Source organism: Ovis aries, chromosome 15 (assembly GCF_016772045.2).
Source record: "Ovis aries strain OAR_USU_Benz2616 breed Rambouillet chromosome 15, ARS-UI_Ramb_v3.0, whole genome shotgun sequence".
NCBI classification, from domain to species: domain Eukaryota; kingdom Metazoa; phylum Chordata; class Mammalia; order Artiodactyla; family Bovidae; genus Ovis; species Ovis aries.
In genome coordinates this window covers 63,082,899-63,108,800 of record NC_056068.1, presented here as the reverse complement: position 1 = coordinate 63,108,800, position 25,902 = coordinate 63,082,899, and the positions used below count along the sequence as shown (strand labels likewise).

The window sequence follows — 25,902 nt, the reverse complement described above, 5'->3', positions numbered from 1 at the left end:
GGTTGCCATTTCCTTCTCCAATGCATGAAAGTGAAAAGTGAAAGTGAAGTCGCTCAGTTGTGTCCGACACTTAGTGACCCCATGGACTGCAGCCTACCAGGCTCCTCCCTGCATGGGACTTTCCAGGCAAGAGTACTGGAGTGGGGTGCCATTGCCTTCTCAGCAGGGCATAATAATGATGTTGAATCATTTGTTAAAGACAAATTATGTTTTTCTTCTAAAGAAGGGGAGAAGGATGTAATTCATTCCAGAATTTTAAAATTCAAGATAGCACATACTTTAAAGATATTTTGGCAAGTAAAGGGATGAGCTTTTTTTAAAGACAACTTTTTTAATATACAGTTTTATTTATTTATTTATGGCAGTGCTGGGTCTTCATTGCTGCGTGGGCTTTTTTCTAGTTGCAGAGAGCGGGAGCTGCTCTCTCTTTGCACCACGCAGGCCTCTCATTGTGGTGGCTTCCCTTGTTGCAAAGCATGGGCTCTAGAGCACAGGCTCAATAGTTCTGGCATGTGGGCTTAGTTGCTCTGTGGCATGTGGAATTTTCCCAAATCAGGGATCGGGAGACACAATGCATGTGTCTCCTGCATTGGCAGGCAGATTCTTTACCACTGAGCCACCGGGAACGCTCAGGGATAAGCTTTGATCATCAGGAAAATTAATAAATATGTAGGGTAGTTTTACCTTGACAATGTTGTTTAAATGTGGCATCACTACAATAAGAGAAGACACCAATGCTGGGGCTGAACTGAACCTGTAGGGGTAGACAGAATGGACCCTAGGGGTCTGGACAGAGAAAAAAGTTGACACAGGCCTTGGGTGTCAATGCGTATTGACAAATGCTGAAACAAACCTAAGATGAATACAGCCCCACAGGCCTTCAGAAGACAGCCTGCCTTTCTTATCCATGACGGATGGTCTCACACAGGGACTGGAGCAACCCACTCTAGGGGCCACCACTGTGATACTTTGGTTTGCTTGCTTTTCGTTTTTCATTTGGCAGTGCTTTAACAGGCAGGTTTGGGTGTGCATATTCAGGTTCAGCTGCTTGCTGCCCCTCTTTGGTCTAGGCTGGGCCAAGTCGACTGTGCCATAGACTCCTACTCATATAAGGAAGAAACCAGGGGACTGTGACAAGGCAGTTTTCAGCTGAAGACATGCAGAAAGCCTTCGGATCTACATGCAAAGTAGCTCTGTCCTGGGTTTCTAATACTTCTTTTTCTGGTATTGCAACTAAAATTCTTATAGGATTTTAAAGTTGAAGGGAACAAACTTGGCAAAGGCTTTGGAGCTGGGAAGATGCAGGTCTGAATGCTGGATAGATCATAGGAACAACAATAATACCTACATTATGGGTTTTGTGTAGATTAAGACAACATAAATAGAACATCTAACATGGTGTCTGGCACATAGAAAAAACTCAAAAATTGACAGTTAATATAAAAATGTATTTGATTAAGGGTGCCCTCCAGGAAGAGGTGGAATCTGACTGAAAGTGGTTCTCAGACATCTCTATCAAAGGATATCACCACCACCACCACCACCACCACTCCCCCAAACCCAACCCCCTCCACCTGCCAACTGTCTCTTCTAAAGGCTAACTTTCGACACCTGGTTGGTGAGAGGGGGCCTGAGATAACAAAACACTTAGTCTCAGCCTCACATTCATTTTCTCCCTGAAGTGTGTCAAGCAGGTAAAGTTGTGAGGGAATCAGCGAGGGTCTCACCGAATCAGCCCACTGGCTGGGGAGCTCGTTCTCTCCGGCGTAGGACATCCAGGCCTGGTTCCTGTAGGACGAGGGGGGCGTCGGGATGAAGTAGCCGGTGAAACCAGGTCTGTTGGCAGCTGGGATGGCGAACACTGCTGGCACCGTATTACCTGGCATGGAGGAGATGGATGGGTGAGATTAAGCCAGCGCCTTGCCCACTGGGCTAACATCTGCACAAGCTTGGGGAAGCTGGGAAATAGGATTGTGGCATTGGGGAAGGAGCTCCTGGGGGGCAGGGGGCAACAGATCTCCACCTGTAGCCTCAGCCCCCCGCTCACCTGCCCAGACAGTAGTAGAGTCACCTGCTGAGACTCGGACCTGGCTTTCTAGAGAAGCGATGGCTCAACTCCCCTTGCCGAGCCCTCACCAACTCCCCCATCCCCATCCCACACCCCTGATCTGCTGGCAAGAGGAAATGACACCTTGGTGCCAGGGGTTTTCCTCCCAGAAGGGTGGGTGTTCTTAAAGAGCCAAGAAGAGGAAATAAAAGGAATGGGTTTCATTGGTGGAATTTCTGGACACACTATGCTTTAATACGTGTTGACAACTGAATGTTTTAGCCTAAAAGGAATGGTTTGATTAAAAGAAAAAACCCATTAGGGCATGTCCAAACCTCCATGTTTGTTGTTTGTAATAGCAAAACGCTGGAAACAACCAGTCTGTCCCTTGTTAGGGGACAGGATCAACTGTGGCATATCACGTAATGGAATACCACATGGCAGTGTAAACAAAGGAGCTAGATCAATGTGAGTGTAGCAACCTGGAGAACCTTTGCTAACAATGTTTAATCAAGAAAATAGTGCAAAAGGAAAGGTATAGCTTGACATCACTTACGTAAATTTAAAGTATTTACAGCATTAATACAGTATATTGTTGTAACGTAATGAAACGTTAACACCTACGACTTAAGGACTGTGATTACCTCTGGGGAGAAGGAGAATGAGTTGGGGGTAGACAGTTGTATCTGGAGTGCTTTTTTTAAAGGTCTGAGGTCTGGAAAGATGTTAACATCCACCCTGACTGTAATATATCTTAGTATTTTGTCAGATTTCAGATACTGTAAACAAATAAGAGCAGTAGCTCTTCTAGCCAGGGCTACAGGAGATCCAGAAATACAGTCGCTTTGATCCCTGAGCCTGGAGGACAGAAGGTGGAGAGCGGGGAAAAGAACAGAGGTAGAGGGGGTGACGCTGGGGCAGGGCACGGGCTTCTTCCAGGCTTTTCTCCTCTAGCCCACCTGAGTAATTTAAAGCCGACTGATCCAACTGCGCCACGGACACGGGGCCTCGGGACACCTGCGCGAAGGAGGCGCTGTCGTGCAGCTGGGCGGGCTCGGGCCCCGCGGACTCGCCCATCCTAGTCTTGCTGCCAATGTCCGAAGTGGACCTGGGCAGGGAGAAAGGCCACCTTAGCCGCCTGCTGGGACAGCGGCCCGCGAGGTGAGGCGAGGCTCCCGGGGCAGGTCACCGCCGGGGAAGCGGGGGGAGCGCCTCGGCCTCCGAGCGACAGGACTGCTGGGTCCTCGGGCCTGAGTTTGCAGCTCCGGGTCCCCCGATAACAAAGGGAGCCCAGACCTGCAGCAGCCGTCGCGGTGGCCGGGCTGGAGTCATTTTTAGACATTCAAGGTCAGTGCTCCCCTGTGGGTGACTCTTGTGTCTCTGGGGAGAAGAACACTTCATCTCCACATCAACAGGAGCCAAGCAATTAGCATTGGGTCTTTGCTGGGGATGGTCAACCTGGCAGGCGATGACATCACCGGCAGCCAATGGGAAGGCTTCGTCTGGAGAGCGGCTGGAAGCAAGAAGCCCCAGGCTCCGGAAGCTCGGGCTGGGGTCTGCTCTCAGGAGCAGAAGCCTAGCTCTTGCTGAGTGCTATGAATGCGAGAACACGTTTTTGTTCCACAGATAAGCAGAGAATCTGGCCCACTTAACACCCATTTCCACTTAGTGCTCAGAAAGCCAGGTAATAGGAGGGGGCTGGGGTGGGAGCACCGGCCTCTCCCCCAAGTATAAAGGGTGCTTTAGCCAGTCTCTCTCTTCCCTTCGGCGGAGGCACTCTGGCTTTCCTAAAATTCAGATGGAAGGAGGCAAAAGACAGCCACAGCGGGTAGCAGGCTGCCAGCCCACAGGACCACCCTCTGCACAGGGGCGCAAGGGAGAGGACAGGAGGCAGGGGGGTCTGAGTCCTAACTACCTCCTCTCTCTGAGCCCCAGTTTCCTCAAAGGGGAGGGTGACTCCATCTCAAAGGTTCCTCTCTGGTCCAACCCTCTGGGTACCTATGGAGGGAGTGACTTCCTGATACTTGGCGAGGATGACAAATGGTGCAGAAGGACACGAAAGGAGAAATAAGAAGTAGGTGCGGGCCTTCAGCAAATGTAGCATGAATCGCTGATGACAAGCTCCTCCAATTCAGAACCCTCAGGAGTAACTATTCCCCAGGGAGGGTCAGACACAGGCTGTGAGGATTAAACTCCACATGAGGTGGGTGTCGGGGACCAGGACTGTGGGGTCTCTCTTCTTTCTCCTCCTCTCCTTTTCTCACTCCCACAGCTCTGGCTTCTCACATGCTGTTTCTAGGCATCAGCTACTCCTTTGGAAAACCATCCTGGGAAAATCCCTGGATTCTGCTCTGTACATGTGGCCACCTTTGAGGACTCCCAGAACCTCTGAGATCATTTAGAACTTTGCTCTCATTTGACAGATAAGGAAAGAGGAACCAGAGAGGTGAGGCATCGTCCTGGGGTTACACAGCAGGCTACTGGCAGGTAAGGTGGAACCCTGGTCTGCTGTCCGCACCCCCCACCCCCACTCTGAACTTGACTGGGGTCAAAGGGTGATGTCTATATACAGCTCAGCATCCTAAACTGCTGGAAATGAAGGGAGGGTTGTTTCTGAGGAAAACTCATTTCTTTTTACCATTTTCACAAAGTTCAGACCTGTGGCCCATACACAGCGTGACAAGCATTTTGGGGGAGGCTATGGTAGGAGGGCCAGGGCAGTGGCCCATATGGACCCCAAGGCACCGTATGGGCCACTCTCCCAGCCCTGGACATATTGACTATTCCAACCTCCCCAGTGCTCTTGGCTGTTGTTTCCTATCTATACTTAAAGCATGTGCTTTTTATAGTGTTACAGAGCAAAGAGAATGCTGAATATATGCTTCCCAGCTGACCTGTCCAAGTTCATGTACTTTCAGCCGCCCCATCTTGGAAGGCAAGAGTTAGGGCAGGAGCCCAGACACACTGCTCCCCAGCCTCTTGGACACCACCCCTCAGTAACAAAGGGTCTTCTGACACACACACCTGCAGGAGGTGCCCAGACTTGAGACAGCTGTTGTGATGGCCCAAACTGGAATAATTTTTAGATGCTCAATGTCAAGGCATGAGGTTTTCAGGGTATGGGGCAGTTGACCTTGGGTTTTTTCAATTGTGGGTTCTATGGGACTTTCCATTTTCAATGGTAAGAAAGTAGGCCAACCCTCTGTGGCCCCCACTTCTTTCACGGCATTCGAGGTGCCCTGGTCACATGGTTGTCTACACAGGTGATGCACCCCCGAGTGGGGCAGGGCATGAAGGAAGTATGTCAGGGCAGGGCTCACAGGACCAAATCCTCTGCAAATATCCCAAACAAGGCAAAGAAAGGAATGTGTTACCGCCTGAGAGAAGCGACAGCCACAGGGCCTGTCCGCGGAGGCACAGGTGGAGGGGGAGAGCCCATGACCATTTCAGGAAGCTGGGAAAACCTGTAGGCCTGAGAAAGAGAGGAGCAAACAGGGAGACACATGTTAATATCTGGTGCTCATCAACACACAGGTTCTTCTCACTTAAAAGGGAAGCAGACTTCCGAGGGTTAGACTTTCCTTCTTTCCTCAAACGTCCCCCTTCCATCACCCTTAACTTGTCCCCAGTCCCCTCTTCTACCTCATCTACCCCCACTCTCCCCTTGCTGGGCCCTTGCAGTCACTATCACCCTTAACTTGTTCCCAGACCCCTCTTCTGTCTCATCCACCCCCACTCTTCCCTTGCTGGGCCCTTGCAGAGTCCCTCAGTTGGTCTTAGAATCCGCCAAGTTGTTTCCCGCCTTGGGCTTCCCCAGGAATGTTTCTCTCCTGGTTCTTCCCATGGCTCCTTTCTTTCTGTCATTCATCCAGCCCCATATTCCCTTGGAGCTCCATATTCTGTTTTAATTTTTTATCATAGCAGTTGTCACTCTGGTATTACAACAAGACTGTAATGAGGGCAAGGGATCTGTTGTCAGCTGTATCTTCACGCCTGGAACAGTGCCTGTTATATCCTGGATGGGCAATAAATATTAGATAAAGTATGAATCATGGATTGTGCTTATTTTCTCACTCAGGGAAAGCAGGTTTTGTGGGGGAAAGCGATGGATTTGGAGTCAGGAAGTATGGGTGGAGGTTTGCTAATAGATTTTCTGTCTCTAAGCAAGTCAAGTGACTTCTCTGGACCTCAGTGTCTTCTGCTGAGATGGAGACAAGGATGCCTTGCTCAGAGGGGTGGGTGCAAAGAAGATCAGGCCAGGCAGTGTATGCGTAAGTATTTTATGATCTGTAAAGCACTATTTAAAGATAAAGGATCAAAACTGTCAAGTGAAGATTGTAATCACCTCGGGAGGGGAGAAAAGAAAAATGGTCAGAGACAGGACCAGCAAGCCAGACCACAGTCTCTGAGCAGCAGAAAATCTAGGAATGCTCTCTGCAAAGACAAAGTGTGGCTTGTGCTTCTTATTCATTTTTTTTTTCTATAGGTATCATGGCCTGCCATATCTCTTAAGGAACAAGATGATAGGGCTTTAAACCTGAAGGTATCCAGACAAAAGGTAGCAGGAGAGAGAATCCATAAACGGGATTCTTTAAAATGAACGAGGGCTTTTCCCTCCATCATTATAGGCGTCCCACATGGCACAGATTGGTGAAGAATTCACCTGCCAATGCAGGAGATGAAAGATGTGAGTTCGATTCCTGGAGTAGGAAATGGCAACCTGCTCCAGAATTCATGCCTGGAGAATCCCATGGACAGAGGAGCCTGGGGGGCTACAGTCCATGGGGTCGCAAAGAGTCAAACATGACTGAGGAACTGATCACACACACATTATGGCAGACGACCTACTCATAAGGGCCAACCCACCAAACAACAAGTAGATCCTAGGTAAACCATGGCTTTTAATGCATGCTGAAATTGCAAGATGTAAGGAAATCTTAAGGATTCCCATCCACTATCCACCCTTTCCCTCCCACACCATAGCAAACTAAAAATTGTGAGCTGAAATTGGAGGTGGAAACAATGAGTAGTAAATAAATATGAAAGGTGAGATTGCCTGGAAAACAAATGCCATATTGGCAATCAATTAAGAGATCAAGCCTGGGACAGGCAAGGTGAGGCAACACCCTTACACCCAACACCCTTACAGCCAACCTAGGCTCTCCTTTTGGTTCAGTCATTCACGCTCTGCAGACACGTCAGTCCCTCTGTGCCTTATTTTTCTATTACTTATTTTCCTTGTGAAATAAGGCACTGCAATACTTCGTGGGTTTCCACAAAAAACATTTCTTTAGCTATGAAACCATTCTGGCATAGCCCAAATACGTAACCAAATCAAAGCAGAACTGCTCTGGTTGAAGTTGAGGGTGGGGATGCCCTGGTGAGTTTGACCCTTTGCTTACCTGCATGATAGCACCTGGGGATTCCCTGAACCCTACGGTTTTGCAGAGTTTGAAAATCATTGTCCTTCCAGCTTGGCATTCCACTATTATCAACAAACCAACAAGTAAGGACATGCCTTTCCCAAAACAGAGAAAGAGGTGTCTAGCCCCTCGTCTCTCTTCTGGCTTCTCCTGATATCAGTAGAGGAGACAGGCAACTTATTTTTATCCTTGGTTCTTGGAAGGCATACTCTGTAGTCAACACAGTTTTCCAGCCAAGAAAATGCATTCAGGGTCTCTGTCTTGTAACAGTTAACCAAAGAACTGATTAAAAGTTCTGAATTTTTGACAAGTACCAAGGGAATTTTCTTCTTTGGATGATTTTTTCCAGGTACAAAGCAAGCCTGCACAGGAGATCAAGGTCTCCTTTGGTCTGTACCCTTGGTGCTCCTGGGCAGCTACAGGGTCACAGGAAAAGCAGAAAGGCCACCTTTGCCCCGGCTGAGGAATTCCCGCCAGCAGTGTCTTCCTCCCTTCCCCTGCGCGGTTCCCCCATGGGTCCAAGTCCTCCTGGATTTGCATTCTGGCTCCTTTTCCATGTGTTTGGAACCTGACTCCCTGCCAGCTGCCTTGTGACTCGGATCTCACTGGAAGCTATTGTTCAAAACTGTCACCTTGTTCCAGGTTTCTCGTTCTGTGACAGTGGCCGTGAGGGGCCCAGTCTGGCTCCCAAGGACACCATCTTTGGGGATCCCTGTCCTCTGGCTAGAAGGGAGATCAGACACTCGGAACTGAAGGCAGACTTTATAAATAGCTCTTAGGTCTCCCGGGTGGAAGAAGCCTGGATATAACAAGAAGAGGCCACTCTTTGAGCTCAGAAGTTTGGTTGTAAAAGTAGAGGAGACAGTGACCACGGTCTGCTCAAGGTTCCCAGTCCCGATGGCCTTGGGCCGGGGGCGGAGGGGTGGGTCAGGGCCATTCTTTCTAGCAAACCCAGTGGAGAATGAGCCCAGGTGAGACTCCCTGTGTGCTGGACCCTCCTTGTGCATGTACATCCATCCAGAGGGGGAATCTGGTCAAGATCAACCTTGGCGGGGGGTAGCACTAGAGGGGTGACAGGTCAAAGAGGGCAGCCTGCAGTTGGAGGAACAGATCAGGGCCTCAGGCTTTGCACTGGTGGGGTAGTGAGGACTCACAGCCCAAAGCCACCTACTCAAGTTGGAGGCCACTGTCCAGGGCCAGCCAGTCAGCCCCAGGCCAGAGCGGATATGCCAGTTTTTCCATTCCTGCTGACAATGCTGGCTTCCACTGCATGGCGCCCCTTCCACTGCACTGTGAATACTGCTCAGCACAACCTGTGTCTACCCTAAGGCCCCATGCAGCTATAAATAACTTTATATCCTATTGAACAAAGTCGAATCTTCCGGAGGATAGTTCTTATTTAGTTGAAAACAGAGAGCGTGGTAACTGAAGACGGACCCCATGGTGAAAACCCAGTGTTTATCTTGATCTCTCAGCTTACTAGGAGTTACTGAGAGCAACACTGGGGCTCTCAAGGCCCTGGGATTCATAGAAGGTTCGAGCTGGAAAGAACAGGAGACACCAAGACCTCACTCCTTACCTTAACACAGAGGGAAAAGGAAACCCAGAGAAGTGAACTGACTTGCCCAAAATCACACAGCCAGTTTAAGGGCACTATCTCAAAATTCTGAGCCAAGGGTGGCGTGGTGCAGAGCGTATGGGTTTGGAGTCAGACAAAACTGGAGTTGAAACTTGGCTTGACCTTGACCAGGTGCTTGACTTCAAGTAATTTACCTCTCTGTACCTGTTTTCTCATTAGGTAATGAAAGTAACAGGATCATAACCCCATTTCAAAGGTTGTTTAAAAGACTCATTTTATATGTTGATGTGATATCTGGCACATATTGGGTACTCAATAAATGATATGCTCTTCCTTCTGAGACAAGATAATATTCTGATACAGTAATTGTAGTAACCAAGACTTTGCCACCACATTTCCTTGAATCCAGGGCCCTTCTTCTGCCCTAAGAACATCTTGCCTTCCTGCCCCTGGGAAGGAAGTCTACTATCGCTAAAGATGGCCAAGAGCCAACTCTTCCTGGCATTTCAAAAGCTAAAGTTATTCAAATGCAAGAGTTTAGGATTTTGAATATCAAAAAGCTAAGCTCTTAAAGCACTCAAAGCTGATGCCAAACCGAGCTTTGAAAGAAGTGAGGTACCTTTAGACCAGTGGTCCCTAAGCTTTTTGACACCTCGGACCTGCTTCATGGGATACAATGCTTACATGGAACTGGGGAGGGGGGTGATTTCAGGATGATTGAAGCATATTACATTTACTGTGCACTTTATTTCTATTATTATTACATCAGCAGCCCCTCAGATCATCAGGCATTAGATCCTGGAGGTTGGCAATCCCTAGTTTAGACCACTCTGCTCCTGTATTAGGCAAAGACCCTTAAGTAAAGAAGAGCAGAGCTTAGATGCTAATGAGTCTGGAGAAGGGGCTCTGTGTCCCATCTCAGTCTGGGAGAACAAGGGATGGAGAGGAGAGAATAAACAGAAGGAAGATGCTAGAGAGCGGAGAGGGGCAAGGGTGTGTGTGTGTGTGTAAGGACGATGATAGAGAGGGGAGAGGGGCAAGGGCGTGTGTGTGTGTGTGTAAGGATGATGCTAGAGAGGGGAGGGGGCAAGGGCGTGTGTGTGTGTAAGACAGAGAGGGAGGGAGAGAGAGGAGAGGCAGAAGGGAGAGAAAAGGCTCCAGCATGGGAGGAAGGGAAAGAGAAGTCCGGAGAGAGCTTGTAAGCAGGAGGGCCAGGAAACAGCTGTGCTCTCCCCAGACCAACACCTGCAGACTAGGTGGAAAGGAACGCTTCTCAGAGGTGCCGCCCAGAGTAGTTAGATGAGAATAAAATGAGACCAAGTACTGAAGCTTTCTTCACCCTCTGGCCATGCTTTGCACCATGTAGGCACCCACCCCTACTCCTACACACACACACAAAATAAGCTTAATCAGAGACGGGGAGGGAGGCACTAGAGATTGAGCGTTTGGCACTAGAACGCCATTACAGAGAAACAGTTACCTGTCTTGCACACCTGAGTTTGTGAGCTGAGCTGCATATTCCACTCCTCCCTCCCTCTCTCCACGCAGCATTCCTGAATAAAATGTGATTTTTACTCACTTGAATGATTTCTCTAAACCTGAAGGGATATGCACTTGCCAGACACTGAGCACGCTGTTGGTTTTCAAGGGGGATTCCTCGGGGCAGCCCATAGGCAAAGATCTCCAACCCAGGCTGTCCCAGGTAATATAGAGCAACCTACCTTCACAGACTCTGGGAGTTGCAACACCCCATTGTTGGCAGCTAGCATAACTGACTCCATCTTGGGCCTGTTCAGTTCCTCCTGTCCTTCCATTGACCCTACCTGAGACTGTACCGCGTGGTAAATCACTTCTGTGCTGTCAAGGGCTTTGTAGTTAATAGATATTATCTAATGATCATTAGGTTCCAGGTGGCCTCTATGCTCTGCTACTTTCCAGTGATAAAGGCTTTCATGATGTAGTCCCTGCACCCATAAGACTAATTACCCATCATAAATCTTGACTTAGGAATGCCTCCCTGACTCCCCATCCCCCAAACCCTAGGTTAACTATAAAACTGTCCCAGAAGCTCCTCTGCAGTGTTGAGTGCAGCTGCTAATGCTTCTGGATCGCCCCCTGCCCCATCCTACCCTGTACGTAAGTTACCCTATAATACTGATCCATTGATTACATGGAACTGCCTCATTTTTCAGTCTCCAGATACCTTCTTGGTTTGTTGGGTTCCCTCCATCCTTAAATACCATTCAGCACTGCCTAGGGTAGACCTCTCCTGTTGTTTCAACTTCACCAAACTGCCATGACTTTTATGTAAGAACTAATATTGAAACCCACCCCCCCACTTCCTGCCCCACCAAACCTGGCTGGATGGGAGCTCAGAATAGATTCAAATTAGATTTAGAGAAACACAAGAAATGTTTAACTTTTTTTGAACCCAAGTGCTGTGGATGTAAATTCCTGCCTGATATGCCTGGTTATCTCATCATTAAGAAAGTTTAAGACGGAGTCTTTTGTTTTATTTTTGAGGGGAGAGGAGGAAAACAGGCTATAATCTTCTCAATTCTATCTTAGTAGAGATGTCTCTCTTACAAGGGGTATGATAGGGATGAACAAAACCCCATCCAAGGGGTTTTAAGGGGAGGCTTCCTTATAAGAAGAGCATACTCTGAAGTTTAGATTTGAGTTCTCATCAGAGCCTGGGACAACCTTCTGGCTTACCTGGCCAGAGGGTGGAAAGAACATGGGCTTTGAAGTCAGAGAGCCCTGGGTTCCAACCCCAGTTCCGTCCTGTGTCACCTTGGGCAAGTTTCTTTACTTCTCCAGGTCTCAGTTTTCCATGGAGTACGTGGGGGATAGTAATGTTGACTTCATGGGGTGGTTGTTAGATCAGAAGAGACAATGTGCATGTGTGCTAAGCTGTGTCTCTGTGTGACCCCATAGACTGTAGCCCACCAGACTCCTCTGTTCCTGGGATTCTCCAGGCAAGGATTCTAGAATGGTTGGCATGCCCTCCTTCAGAGGATCTTCCAAACCCAGGGACTGAACCTGCATCTCCTGTGTCTCTTGCACTGCAGGCGGATTCTTTACCACCAGTAACACCTGGGAAGCCTTGGAAGAGACAAGAGCACTTAGCTTAATATCCTATTTAGTGGGAGCTCCATAGACAGCAGCTGTTGTTATTATCACTGTTAGTTACATTTGTAAGGCCTCTAGTGGGGAAGATGTTTTCACCCTGCTGCCTTTCTTGGAGGGCTTCCTGGGTAGCTTAGTAGTAAACAATCTGCCTGCAGATGTAGGTGACACAGGAGATGAGGGTTCGATTCCTGGGTCGGGAAGATCCCTGGAGAAGGAAATAGAAACTCCAATATTCTTGCCTGGAAATTATGGACAGAGGAGTCTGGTGGGCTACAGTCCATGGGGTCACAAAGAGTCGGACACAACTGAGCATGCACACTTACCTTTCTCAGCATCCCCTACTCTGACACCAACAAGAAGGCTATAGGATGTTTTCATTCCACTTGGCAGAGACCCATTATGGCTGATAGCAAAATTGGGTTGGTCATTAGGTGTCAAATCCAATTTCTTCACAGATTCAAGGGGGAAAATATGATCAACAGTCTTCTGAACTGAGGTGCAGGAAACCCCAGCTGCCAGCAGTAACCTTTTCCATGATATAAATGCCATCAGCCTGGCCGAATGCATTTAGAACCAGCAACTTCCAATTATCCTCCAGTAGAGCTTGGAGTGCTTCCTTTTTGGAAGCTGAAAAGTAATCATAGTTATCATTCTAAATTGCTACCTTGTCCATTGATTTTCACATTATCATAGCACAAGAGGGCTTGGCAAGAACTTAGGTTAAGAATTATCATTGCTATTGTGTATTGTTAGCCATTTCTCTTTTCATTAAAATAAGGACCTCATGTGTTGTTGGCAAAAGGAAACCTTAACAATGAAAAAACTGCCTTTGATATTCAGTTTGATGGATTGTCTCTCTGCTGTGTTATTTCTCAATCCACTTCCACTCTTTGGTGGCTTCATTTTTTCAAAGTATATAATACTAATGTTTCTGCCTTTCTTGGCACAACTGCCAGTCCTGAATTATAGCAAACAGAACCATCTAAGCTTTCATATTCCCACAATGACATTTTTAGATGGTTTTGTTAAATTGAGGCATATGGATGTGGGTTGTGGCATCTTCTGGCCTGTCATTGGAAGACTCATCCTAGTTGTTTAAGTTTTTCTCTCTGAAATCCAGATCTGTTCACAGATCCCCAGAATCTGGCCTCCAGCTAGAGGGGCCCAGTCATTCCTGAGGATCATCTTTAAACAGAAGTGAGGCTTCCCTGAGCACCCAGAGAGAGCATGCTCTTAAAAAGAGTATAACAGAGTAGAAGAAAAAGATGTCATCTCGGAAGTGTCAGGAGAAGGGAGATAAGCAGTGGAACCCAATGGAAAAAAAAAAGAATATTTTTATAATAATGGCTACATTTAGCCAGTAATTCCATGTACCAGGCTCCATACGAAGCACTCTGATTAAAATCCACTAACACCTGTTGGGTGCTAAGCGCCAGGACCGTGCTGAGCATTTTACATGAATTATCATCCTATCCCCACTGCAGCTCTCTTCTCATCACCATTCTATGGCTAAGGAGACAGGAGGCTCAGAGTTACGGTCACCGGGTAAGGTCATACAGTTGGTGAGTGCCATCCACTCTGGGTAGAGGGAGAATTTGGGGATATGGTCAATGTCTGGAATCAGAAAGGATGAGTCAATGAAACTGAAGTCAGTGTGGATCAGTGTAAGAGTGGATGCAGGTAGCCCTCCCCCATAGGACAGCCACTTTATGTGGTAAGATTAAAGTGTTTTCAACATCTCAGTGAGAAAATCCCTTCTTTCCCCATAAAGAAGAGTACCAATTTAATGGGCAATTAGTTAAGAAAACTGTAATTGTGGAAACTGTAATATGACTGTCATGGGAAAGTATTTTAAAGTACCCGATTTGTAAGGCTCAGTGAGCATTTTTCTAACTCTTTCTGAAAAAAAGGGTATGTGGATTCTCATCTGATGGGAGCATGGCCAGTGGGGGCCCCAGAGTTGCTGGCATTCTTCTGGAAGTCAGTGCTTCTTGAACAGATCCAGCAAAGTTCCTGGATGGCAGAGGCAAACTCCTATTCCTGAGATCTGGGCATTGACCTTAGTCTTCTATTTAACATAAACATTGTATTAAGGGGACTTCCCTGGTGGTCCAGAGGCTAAGAGTTCACACTCCCAAAGCAGGGGGCCCAGTTTCAATGTTTGGTTGGGGAACTAGATCCTGTATGTTGCAATAAAGATAGCACAGCCAAATAAATAGTAAATATTAAAATAAAATCCTTTAAAACATTAAGAATTTTGCACTGTATTCCACCTATATCTCAGAAAAATGGGATGCAAAAAAGATGTCCCACATTCACCCTATTTCCTTTACTGACTTTGCTCTCTGGGTTTGCATATCACAGGCTGAGAAAAATGACTCTAATATCAACCAGTTTTCCTTCTTAATAATGTTGTACTTTCCCTACATTGGCTTTTACTTAATGAAGGACCATAAAGTGAAGTTGCTCAGTTGTGTCCAACTCTGCAATCCCATAGACAGTAGCCTGCCAGGCTCCTCTGTCGATGGGATTTTCCAGCAAGAATACTGGAGTGGGTTGCCATTTCCTTCTCCAGGGGATCTTCCCAACTCAGGGATTGAACCCAGGTCTCCGCCACTGCAGGCAGTCACTTTACCATCTGAGCCACCAGGAAAGCCCAAAGTGAAAGTCACTCAGTTGTGTCCGACTCTTTGCAACCCCATGGACTATACAGTCCATGGAATTCTCCAGGCCAAAATACTAGAGTGGGTAGCCTTTCCTTTCTCCAGGGGATCTTCCCAACCCAGGTATCAAACCCAGATCTCCCGCACTGCAGGTGGATTCTTTACCAGCTGAGCTACAAGGGAAGCCAATGAAAGACCATGTTGACCAGCAAACAAATATTCTGGCCCACCTGGTCATTCAGCTTCTCACTGCAGGTTTGTAAGTTAATATTAATAATAAAGCAGTTTCAGTGAGTTTACACAGCATGATCTGATCACCCTGGAGTGAATGGACAAAACAGAAATTCTGCACCTGCCGACCTAAAGACAAACTCTCACAGTGATGATGACCTCATCCAAGTACAGATGTCCCTGCCCCAAAGGCTCAGTTTGAAATCAACTTTGGTCTTTATTTTTTTGGGCTCCAAAATCACTGCAGATGGTGATTGCAGCCATGAAATTAAAAGATGCTTACTCCTTGGAAGAAAAGTTATGACCAACCTAGATAGCATATTGAAAAGCAGAGACATTACTAAGGTGCCGACTAAGGTCCGTCTAGTCAAGGCTGTGGTTTTTCCTGTGGTCATGTATGGATGTGAGAGTTGGACTGTGAAGAAGGCTGAGCGCCGAAGAATTGATGCTTTTAACTCTGGTGTTGGAGAAGACTCTTGAGAGTCCCTTGGACTGCAAGGAGATCCAACCAGTTCATTCTGAAGGAGATCAGCCGTGGGATTTCTTTGGAGGGAATGATGCTAAAGCTGAAATTCCAGTACTTCAGTCACCTGATGCGAAGAGTTGACTCATTGGAAAAGACTCTGATGCTGGGAGGGATTGGGAGCAGGAGGAGAAGGAGACAACAGAGGATGAGATGGCTGGATGGCATCACTGACTCAATGGATGTGAGTCTGAGTGAACTCTGGGAGTTGGTAATGGACAGGGAGGCCTGGCGTGCTGCGATTCATGGGGTCGCAAGGAGTCAGACACGACTGAGCAACTGAACTGAACTGAACTGAACCTGGTCTCTGCTGATAAGAGTTTTATCAACAGGGAAAGGCTGGGCCAGAGACTGACATTCAAAGAGAAAGACTGAGGGGATTAGGAATAGTGTTAAGAGAAGACATCTCAGGGACCTGGTGAAGGAGGGAATCTGGAACAAAGAACAATAGGGAAGTATACAGCAGTGTTTAGATTAGGTGGTTACGTAGCAAAACAGCAATTTATTAACTGCCACGGTAGTGGTGCTGTTGGAGGCTGGTGGCTGAAGTTATCAAAAGGCTCCACAAACTCACAGGTGTCCCGAATAGTCTACTGGAAAATGAAAAATGGAGAGACAATATAACAGCAGAAGGCAGGTTAAGAACATGGGCTTTGTCACCAGATGGCCTGACTTTGGGTCCTGGCTCCGCCCCTTCCTGGCTGTGTGACTTGAACAAGCTGTGAAACCTCAGTTTCAACATCTGTAAAATAGGGATAAAACTAGTAACTGTCTCAGAGGCATATAGTAAGAACTAAATAAATGAGTTACCATACATATACACTTAGATCACTACCTAGTCACAGTGACGCACTCAATAAATGTTAGCTTTTATTATTGTTGTTCACTCGAGAAGCTGAATCCAACTCTTTGCAGCTCCATGGACTATAGCATGCCAGGCTTCCCTGTCCTTCACTAGTTCCTGAAATTTGCTCAGATTCCTGTCCATCGAGGCGGTGATGCCATCCAACCATCTTATCTTCTGTCGCCCCCTTCTCTTCCTGCCTTTAATCTTTCCCAATATCAGGGTCTTTTCCAATGAGTTGGCTCTTCACATCAGGTGGCCAAAATACTGGAGCTTCAGCTTCAGCGACCGTCCTTCAAATGAACAATCAGGATTGATTTCCTTTAGGATAGACTGGTTGGATCTTCTTGCAGTCCAAGGGACTCTCAAGAATCTTCTCCAACACCACAATTTGAAACCATCAATTCTTTGGTCCTCAGCCCTGTTTATGGTCCAACTCACATCCACACATGACTACTACTGGAAAAACCATAGCTTTGACTATATGGACATTTGTCAGCAACGTGCCTTCTCTAGCTTTTATTAGATAATTACATATCACAACGACAATTTATAAGGCTCTATTAATGAGTAACTTGGAGATAGGGTATGAAATATTACAAGGGTAGAATCTATATATCACATAAAGCATTGTCTATTATGGTCTGTGGCTTATAAAACTATTTCTTTTTAAAAAGATTTTCTGTAGATGCTATGGTGATGAACTAATTAAATGCAAACTAATTAAAATGGTTGCTTAAATCATGGAAGCCTTTAGTCACTGGGTACTTTCTCAAATACTGAAGTACAGTTACTAGTTAGTGAGATGATCATAACAAACCTTTATGGCATTTACTGGGTGCCTGGCATCCGTCTAGTACCTCATGCTAATCTTTACAACCACCTTAGGAAGTCAGTTATTTTTCTTATCTGTTTATTTCACCTGTAGAAAATCTAAGTAACATCCCCAAGTCACAAAGGCGCTGAATGCTAGAGCTGGAATTCAAAGTCAAACCACCCACCGCCTCCAGAGCCTCTGCTTAGAACTACATGCTCCATGGCCCCCTGACATGGGGCCTTGCCCTACATTTTGACATTTAAATGAGGTCCTTGCCCTTGGGGTTGTAGAAAACCATCAGTGCACAAAGAATGAGGCCTGGCCTTCACAGGAGGGATAGAAAAGGAAATTCATTCAAAAATGTGTTTCAGCTGGACATCAGGGCTTCCCGTGCGCCTGTGCCCACAGGACTGAAAGCCTTAGGCTTGGATCAGGGTTGGAGGACAGGATGAGAGCCCAGCAAAGGTCGTCTCCAAATCCCAAGGTGGCTCATCACAAAAGTCCCCACCCTGAGACCCCGGGGGCACACCGGGGACAGGCAGATCTGATGATGACGGGCAGAGGGGAGGGACGTCTGACTTACCGGCCGGGGCAGACTGTACTGGTACACTTCTGGGCGGTAGGTCGGCACCCACTGCACCCCAGCCCTGGGCCGTGTCATGGTGCCCGGAGCGCTGGTCACCACCTCGGAGTAGGGCAGGTGCTGGGCGGAGCCGCAGGCCTCCGGGTGCCGGCCCTGGCCTGCGTGGCCCGCCGACGCCAGGCTGAAGGCCTCCTCTAGCAGCATGTGCATCTGCTGCCGGACCTCATCGATGGACGGCTGCGAGCTCAGTGTGGAGGTCTCTGAGTGGCCTTTCACCTGCCTCGACCGGCCGTAGCCTCGGGGCTCATTCACTCTGTCGATGTTCGTTTCCTCTATGATCTCAGGCTCCGTCTGTGGGACCAAACAAACGCCCAGCGATTTGTTAGTGAACTTTCCTTCTATTCGTGTTGTCTGTAACTTACTCTAAGATGCTCCATTTGGACATGTGATATTAGGCATTTGTGCTAATTTATGTTATACCCTAGGTGCCCTCTCCGGAAATTCACAGTACAGGGCTATTCAGCTAGTTGTATCAGTGAGGCCATGTTCCAACTATCTATGTGAAATGAACCTCAGTTATTGGAGCGTAAGGAATGCACTTCTGCTGCTGCTGCTGCTAAGTCGCTTCAATTGTGTCCAACTCTGTGCGACCCCATAGACGGCAGCCCACCAGGCTCTGCCGCCCCTGGGATTCTCCAGGCAAGAACACTGGAGTGGGATGCCATTTCCTCTTCCAATGCATGAAGGTGAAAAGTGAAAGTGAAGTCACTGAGTCGTGTCCAACTCTCAGCGACCCCATGGGCTGAAGCCTACCAGGCTCCTCCATCCATGGGATTTTCCAGGCAAGAGTACTGGAGTGCGGTGCCATCGCCTTCTCCAAAGGAATGCAGCAGGCTTTGCTAATTAGCATAATGAGGATGAGAAATGGCTTCTCATGGATGACATTAAAAATATCCTTTAAATCAGGGGCCCCCAACCTCCAGGATCTAACGCCTGACGATCTGAGGTGGAGCTGATGTAATAATAATAGAAATAAAGTGCACAATAAATGTAATGTGCTTGAATCATCCTCCTGAAACCACCCCCCGCCCAACCCCAGCCCCAGTCTGTGGAAAAACTGTCTTCCACAAAATCTGTCCCTGGTGCCAAAAAAGGTGAGGACTGCTGCTCTAAAACCTTTCACTGACATTCTTTACCCTTATGCCTTTTAGGTAAAGGAATCCAGAACACCTTGTGGTCCACACCCAAGGGTTGGTGTTCTAGACCATAGACTAACTCTCTAAATGGTCCTGTGCCCAGGGATTGAGCAAATTGCTGGTTGCCTGATGCCATTTATCAGAGAGAGTAACAAAATCAGATCTCAAAGTGTGGAGCCCTTAGAAGCTCTAGGGTCAGGGCCCAGCAGTCAGTGCCTTAACAAGCCCTCCAGGAGATTTGGATGGTTGCTCAAGTTTGAGACCCACCGCTCTAGAATGTTTGCCTGCCTTCTTCCAGTGAATCTTCCACTCAGGAAGCAGTTGCAATACCCAAATGAGCAGAGGATTGGGACTTGATCAGCTTCCAGAGCAGGCTGCCTGCCCTGTCTTATGTTTGCTAGCCTAGGAATGCTTATTCAATTAGCATTCATAACCTGCATGTGTGACAGGTTTTGCTCTGAGATTTGCTTTTGTGATAAGATGATGGTGGGACTGTGGAGACTAGTTAATCCACATCCACTTCAACTATGCCCACGGCTACTGCTGCTGCTGCTAAGTCACTTCAGTCGTGTCCGACTCTGTGCGACCCCATAGATGGGGGCCCACTGTCTCTGGGATTCTCTAGGCAAGAACACTGGAGTGGGTTGCCATTTCCTTCTCCAGTGCATGAAAGTGAAAAGTGAAAGGGAAGTCGCTCAGTCGTCCCCGACTCTTAGCGACCCCATGGACTGCAGCCCACCAGGCTCCTCCATCCATGGGATTTTCCAGGCAAGAGTACTGGAGTGGGGTGCCATTGCCTTCTCCGATGCCCATGGCTACTACTATCTGCTAAAAGAACCTGAGAGTTCTGTGTGAATAAACTAGCATAGATTAGTTTGCCACCCTTCTCTTCATCCATGACACAACTGTCACCTTAGGAAAATTAGAAAATACAGATAGAGCAAGTGGAATAGGGCAGAGACACCTCAGGGCAAAACCAAGAGATGAGGAACTGCTAAGATAATACCACCAAGTTGCTGCACTAGGGGCAAATGCTGCCACAATGACCAGGTCTAAAAGGCCAGCCAAGAAGAGAAAAGACAGCACAGGAAAGCTGTTCCAACTGGAACAGTTGCTTAACTTTTTGATGTTTTGGTTTCCTCATCTGTAAAATGAGGATAATAAGACCTGCCTCAAAGGGTTTTATAAGGATTGAATAAGATGACTGAGGTAAAGAGTTTAGAACATGGTAAAAACACAATAATGGTAGCTTTTATCATCGTCATAATTGTCATTATTCTTTTATTCATTCAACCACATGTTATTTATCACAAACAGAGCACTCAGATGGGCTTCTCAGTGGCACTTCTGCGTGGGAAAGAACCCGCCTGCCAACACATGAGACCTAAGAGATATGGGTTCTATCCCTGGGTCTTGAAGATCCTGGAGGAGGGCATGGCAACCCCCTCCAGTATTCTTGCCTGAAGAATCCAACGGACAGAGGAGCCTGGCAGCCTACCGTCAATGGAGTCGCAGAGAGTCAGACACAACTGAGTAACCGAGCACACAGGCACAGAGCACTCGGATACAGAAGAATGTGCACATTAAGAAAATGTCATCAGGGGACCCATCCATTAAGGGGAGCCCTTCCCTCCTTAAAACCTAGATGTGGAAGGTCAGAACTACATTATTTTTCATGTTTTAAAATTTTATTTACTTTTCTTTAGTATTAATACACACACGTTAGAGAAGAAATAAAATACAGAAAGCATGAAAAAGAAATTAGACATCTCCTGTAACCTTATCACACAAAATTGGAGCTTGTATAGTTCAAGATCAAAAGACAAGATTCTGTGCCAACGTGCAAGTCTAGCTTTATCAACACATTCACAAACAGTGACTAATTCAGAATGCTATTTTTATATCAACACAAGCAAGGATAGATTTATGGAGTAGAGTGCAAAATTACCTCCGTGATAACAAACAAGAACTCAAAGACATTTCATGCCTGGGTGTATGCCCCCAGATCCTGGGCTGGAGATGCACTGGGGCTCTTATGCCTGGGGGTTCTTTAGGAAAAGGTTTGAGATCACCCTCAGGGAAATATGCTCCCTGAAGACCCCAGAAATACCTTCTAGGGTAATGAAAACAACCTCTTTTTTTCTTTTGGTCGTTGTTAACTTTTCATTTTTTGTATGTATCTAGAGCCTGTTACACAGACTGAAGAAAGTCTGAAAGCAACTTCTGAATGACATTTTCATACAATGCTTAGAACATTCTGAATGGAACTCCAGAGCCTGAGGGACTTGAGGAGACTGTTTCACTCAAGCCCTATTTTAAGGCTGAGGAGCTGGAGGCCACAGCAGTTAAGTGACTGGCCCAATGTCTACCAGAGCGGGCAGTGGCTCAGTCTTGCTCTCCCAGCTCCAGTCCCAGGCACACCGCGCTGCACCGCCTGCCTCTCACAGCTCCCTGTCAGTACTGGTTGCCACCCACACACTGCCCTTCCCCCTAGACATCTCTAGTCTCCCTGATAAATAATGGATTAGCAGCAGCAGCAGGGCTACACTGCTCCCAGGTGGGAGATGAATGGCGCTGAGGCAGGCTATGAATCTCCCCTCCCGTCAGCTGTGCTCTGCATTTCCAGTCATACTGGTGGGTCTCTTATTATGTGAATTTATAGCTGTTGCCTTCAGCAAAGCCAAAACAAACTTCTTAGCAACAACTTCCTACTCACCCATTTTCCTAGGATCCCTGGGGTGGGGCCGTACTGAACTGGGGAGGGGGTTCTCTGAGCAAGGCTTGGGGAAGACGTTATCTTTGCCAGGGAGGTAGAGATACATTCTGTAGAATCCCACGGCGTCTACCCATAACACCCCAATGCAATCCACCTCTGCTCACCCTGCTCGAGTTTTCTTCTTGTGCGGGCGGAGGGGGGGGGGGCTCCCTTTAATTGGAGGGACCAGAGTCATAACCCAAGCATGACCTCAACAGGTTTGCGCTAAAGTTCTGTGTTCCCACTGTTCTCACTTGGCTGTTTAGTCTCCTGACATCTATAGAATGGGAACAAAGTGAGCGCTCATTATTTCCTGGGATTTCCCATTTTCACATTTGATTTGCTTATTTAATCTCAAGCAAGTCTGAACGCTCTTTGAGCCCGTTTTACTCATCTCTCGTGAGCTGAGAACAAGGCATTTGGCATTCAACAAAGCTTTGTGAAACTGAACCAAAATAAAAACATCTGTTTAATTAACCACGGAGTATTAATGGAAATTGAGGCTAAGATAAAGGGCCATGTTCGCCAACAAATTTCCTCCAACACTGCAGGACCACAGATAAGGTACACGAACTCCCTACGCCTCAGGCTCCTCACCTGAAAAATGGGAGCACTAACCATGGTCTGGGATGTCCCTTCTGGTTCTTACTTTGACTCTGATTTAGGTTGATTTCTTGGAGTCTGGCTGCTCTAATAGAATCCACATTCCTCCTACAATCGTGGTTCTTGGGAGAATCTGATGTCCACTCACAAGGGCAATCCCTCCTCCCTCTGTATCACCTCCCTCACTACCTCAAAATATATGAGTAGTGATAACTTTTTTCTTTTACTTAACAGATGATTGTTGATTTCAACCCCATGATCAGCCTTGGGTTGGGAGTTGCACATATGATTAATAAGATAGTGTCATAGTCCTCAAGGAGCCCCCAGTCTACAGAAGGAGACAAGTGACACAACAACAATAATAACAGCACGTGTTTACTGACGCTTGTGTGCCAGACACTGTTCTAAGTGCTTTATATAAATCTTACAATAATCTATGAGGCAACAACTATAGCTATTCTTATTTTACAGTTGAAAACATTATTGAGGCATTGGCAGATCAAATATCTTGCCCATTATTGGTGGAGCTGCATTTTGAACTCAGAAAGTCTGATTCCAGCACCCAAGCTCTCACCCACCACATATACAAATAGATCCAATACCGTTATCACAGATGTGGGCTCTTACAGAGGGACAGGCATCTGTGACCAGGAAGACGGATTACGAAGTAATACTTGAGATAATCTACCTCATCAGATTGGGTTTCCCAGGTGGCGCTAGTGGTAAAGAACCCGCCTGCCAGTGCAGGAGGCATAAGAGATGCAGATTCAATCCCTGGGTTGGGAAGATCCCCTGGAGGAGGGCACAGCAATCTACTTTAGTATTCTTGCCTGGAGAATCCCGTGGACAGAGGAGCCTTGTGGGTTACAGTCCATAGGGTCACACAGAGTCAGACATGAGTGAAGCGACTTAACATGCGCACACACCTCATCGACTTCTATAAGGATGTAAAGCATCAATATGCAAATATCAAGTGTTTAGAAGACTGTCTGGCACATAAGCAGACACTTTCATATTGTCTGTCTCCTCCCACAAACTGGGGGCTCCATTAGGGCTGGGTCAGTGTCTTACTCCTATATCCACAGCCCCCAATTCAGAACTCTAGCCCAAAGCTGAAACCAGTAATTGCCTCTTAAGCAAAAGAACTGAACAGAGCAGGTGCTCAGAGTTCCTCGAGGACCTGAGATGTGCCGGCCCTGTGCTAGGCTTTTCCATTTATGGTCCCTCACCAGTCCCTGAGGACCATGTGGTTGTCCCCATTTTCCAGGTAAGACATATGTGTCAACTGGTTTAACCTGCTCCAAGTCCTTCTCCCGTTTTTGAAAATACCTTTTGCTTTTATTTGACAGAAAGGCGTGACAGGCACAAAGACAGATCTCAGTGTTGGCTGATGGTTGGCTTGGGTACAAATGTCAGTGGCATATCTGGGACAGAGAATATATTTCTAAACCTCCTTAACTTAGGGTTTACCATACTTACTTTTCCAACCTTGTAATTCTGAGAAGCACTGGGGAACTTTTTTTTTCTCAAATGATTTTTATAAATCAATCAAGATATACTTCAATAAAAATTCTAAGAATTTAATCAGGGAATGTCTGTTCATGGTAGAAAATTAGAAAACATAGATAAGCAAAAGGAAGGAAATTAAAATCCACTCTAATCCTATCACCAGAAATAACAAAATGTTAACATTGTGACCTTCGTGCGTGTCCTTGCAGCTGTTTTCCTATGCATATGAAATAGAATGAAGATTATGAATGCTGGCGTATTACCAACACCCTCCCAGTTGCTCACACACCCCACCCATTGCCCTACTCCAGTTAGCTACAAAGAATCCTGGCTTGGACCATCTCAGTTTCTCCCCTCCTCTTCTTCCAAACAGAGCCCACCACTTGGCACAAGATTCTCTGGCTTTTGTGATGGAGAACAGAAAGAACGGGAGGGCACTGAGGCAGAAGGGCAGAGGGCTGCAGGACTGTCTTAGTGGGATTTTGGGTAGCGATGCAAAAGCAGCTATGCAGCATGCGAGTGGGAAAGGAATTAAGGATATTGAAAAAGTATTACTGGACATGACAGGATAGCCTTCAGGTACAGAAGCAGAAATAGGGCTTTCCTGGTGACTCACACGATAAAGAATCTGCCTGCAATCCAGGAGACTCGAGTGCAGTCCCTGGGTCAGGAAGATCCCCTGGAGAAGGGAATGGCTACCCACTCCAGTATTCTTGCCTGGAAAAGTCCATGGGCAGTGCAGCCTGGCAGGCTGCAGTATATGGGGTTGCAAAGAGTCAGACACAACTGAGCAACTAACACTTTTCACTTTCTTTCATAACTATTTAAAATTTACTTTTGTTGATATAATTCTTTTGACTTAGACACACTCTCAGACTAAGCCATCTGGGTCATGATTTTATAAACAGTATAATCGCACACATATATATTTTGTAAATGTATATAAATTAAATGTCCCATTTAATAAAAATCCTCCTACATATATGAATATATATGGATTTATGTATATATAAAATAGAAATACATATATTTTGAAATCTTTTTATATAACATTGCAAATAATTATCTCTGTCAATAAAAATATGGTATTTATAGGGAATAACCTATAAAAAGATTAAAAGATTAAAAGAATAACCTATTAAAAGATTTCACTGCATTTTTATATGGAGTTTTCAACCTATATGTAACTATCCACTCTTTTATGTAGTTTCCCAATGAAAGTGAAATCTGTATATTGTGGTTAAAATTCTGAATATAACCATGCATTTAGCCTTATGTTAAATTGCTGGAAGTAGAATTACTGAGTTAGAGAAAACTTACATATTTAAGATTTTGGATACTTATGGTATATAAGTGAGATACGCTGAGACCCAAGACTTTTTGCTGTAGTGTCTGCACCTGGACAAAAATCTCCTCCAGCAACAAATACAAAGAAACTAAATATAAGGGACTAAAAATAACTGCATACATGTGCTGTTGGGCCAAGTGATGAACAATACGATACAAGAGGGCCACAAACCAGCTGCCGCTTGTGAAGTACCAGGAGCAAAAGCAGAGCACTGCATGATCGCTGCACTCAGGCACCACCAAGGGGGTGAGCAGACCACCTAAGCTACGCCTCCTGCCCAACCCACCAGATCTGCCCTCCCCCTCACCCCACTAAAGGAACCAGCTCACCCTCCCACCTTGGGAGCAAGCGAGGGCACCTGTTTCTGATTTTCACTCCCTTGCTTGAGTTCCTCCACTGGCCTCTTATCAATTTCTATCAATTAAAGATCTGCAGAGAACATCATGAGAAATGCTGGGCTGGAAGAAGCACAAGCTGGAATCGAGATTGCCGGAAGAAATATCAATCACCTCAGATATGCAGATGACACCACCCTTATGGCAGAAAGTGAAGAGGAACTAAAAAGCCTCTTGATGAAAGTGAAAGAGGAGAATGAAAAAGCTGGCCTAAAGCTCAACATTCAGAAAACGAAGATCATGGCATCTGGTTT

At 46.6% G+C, this 25,902-nt stretch overlaps 1 protein-coding gene and 1 long non-coding RNA gene across 3 annotated transcripts in view; one reads left to right on the top strand and one right to left on the bottom strand.

The window, feature by feature from the left end:
• Nucleotides 1-25,902, bottom strand: part of KIAA1549L (KIAA1549 like) — a 308,499-nt gene that overhangs the window by 8,827 nt on the left and 273,770 nt on the right. For both annotated transcript variants that reach the window (XM_042233337.2, XM_042233338.2), the window contains exons 17-20: nt 17,843-18,193; nt 5,422-5,519; nt 3,007-3,155; nt 1,728-1,879 (exon numbers count right to left, since the gene is read on the bottom strand). In XM_042233337.2, the coding sequence (XP_042089271.1) occupies nt 1,728-1,879; nt 3,007-3,155; nt 5,422-5,519; nt 17,843-18,193 (750 nt within the window). The remainder of the gene's footprint in view (nt 1-1,727; nt 1,880-3,006; nt 3,156-5,421; nt 5,520-17,842; nt 18,194-25,902) is intronic.
• Nucleotides 3,599-6,968, top strand: LOC132657884 (uncharacterized). Its single transcript, XR_009596656.1, has 3 exons — nt 3,599-4,534; nt 6,216-6,318; nt 6,534-6,968. It is a non-coding gene; the product is annotated as an uncharacterized LOC132657884 (long non-coding RNA).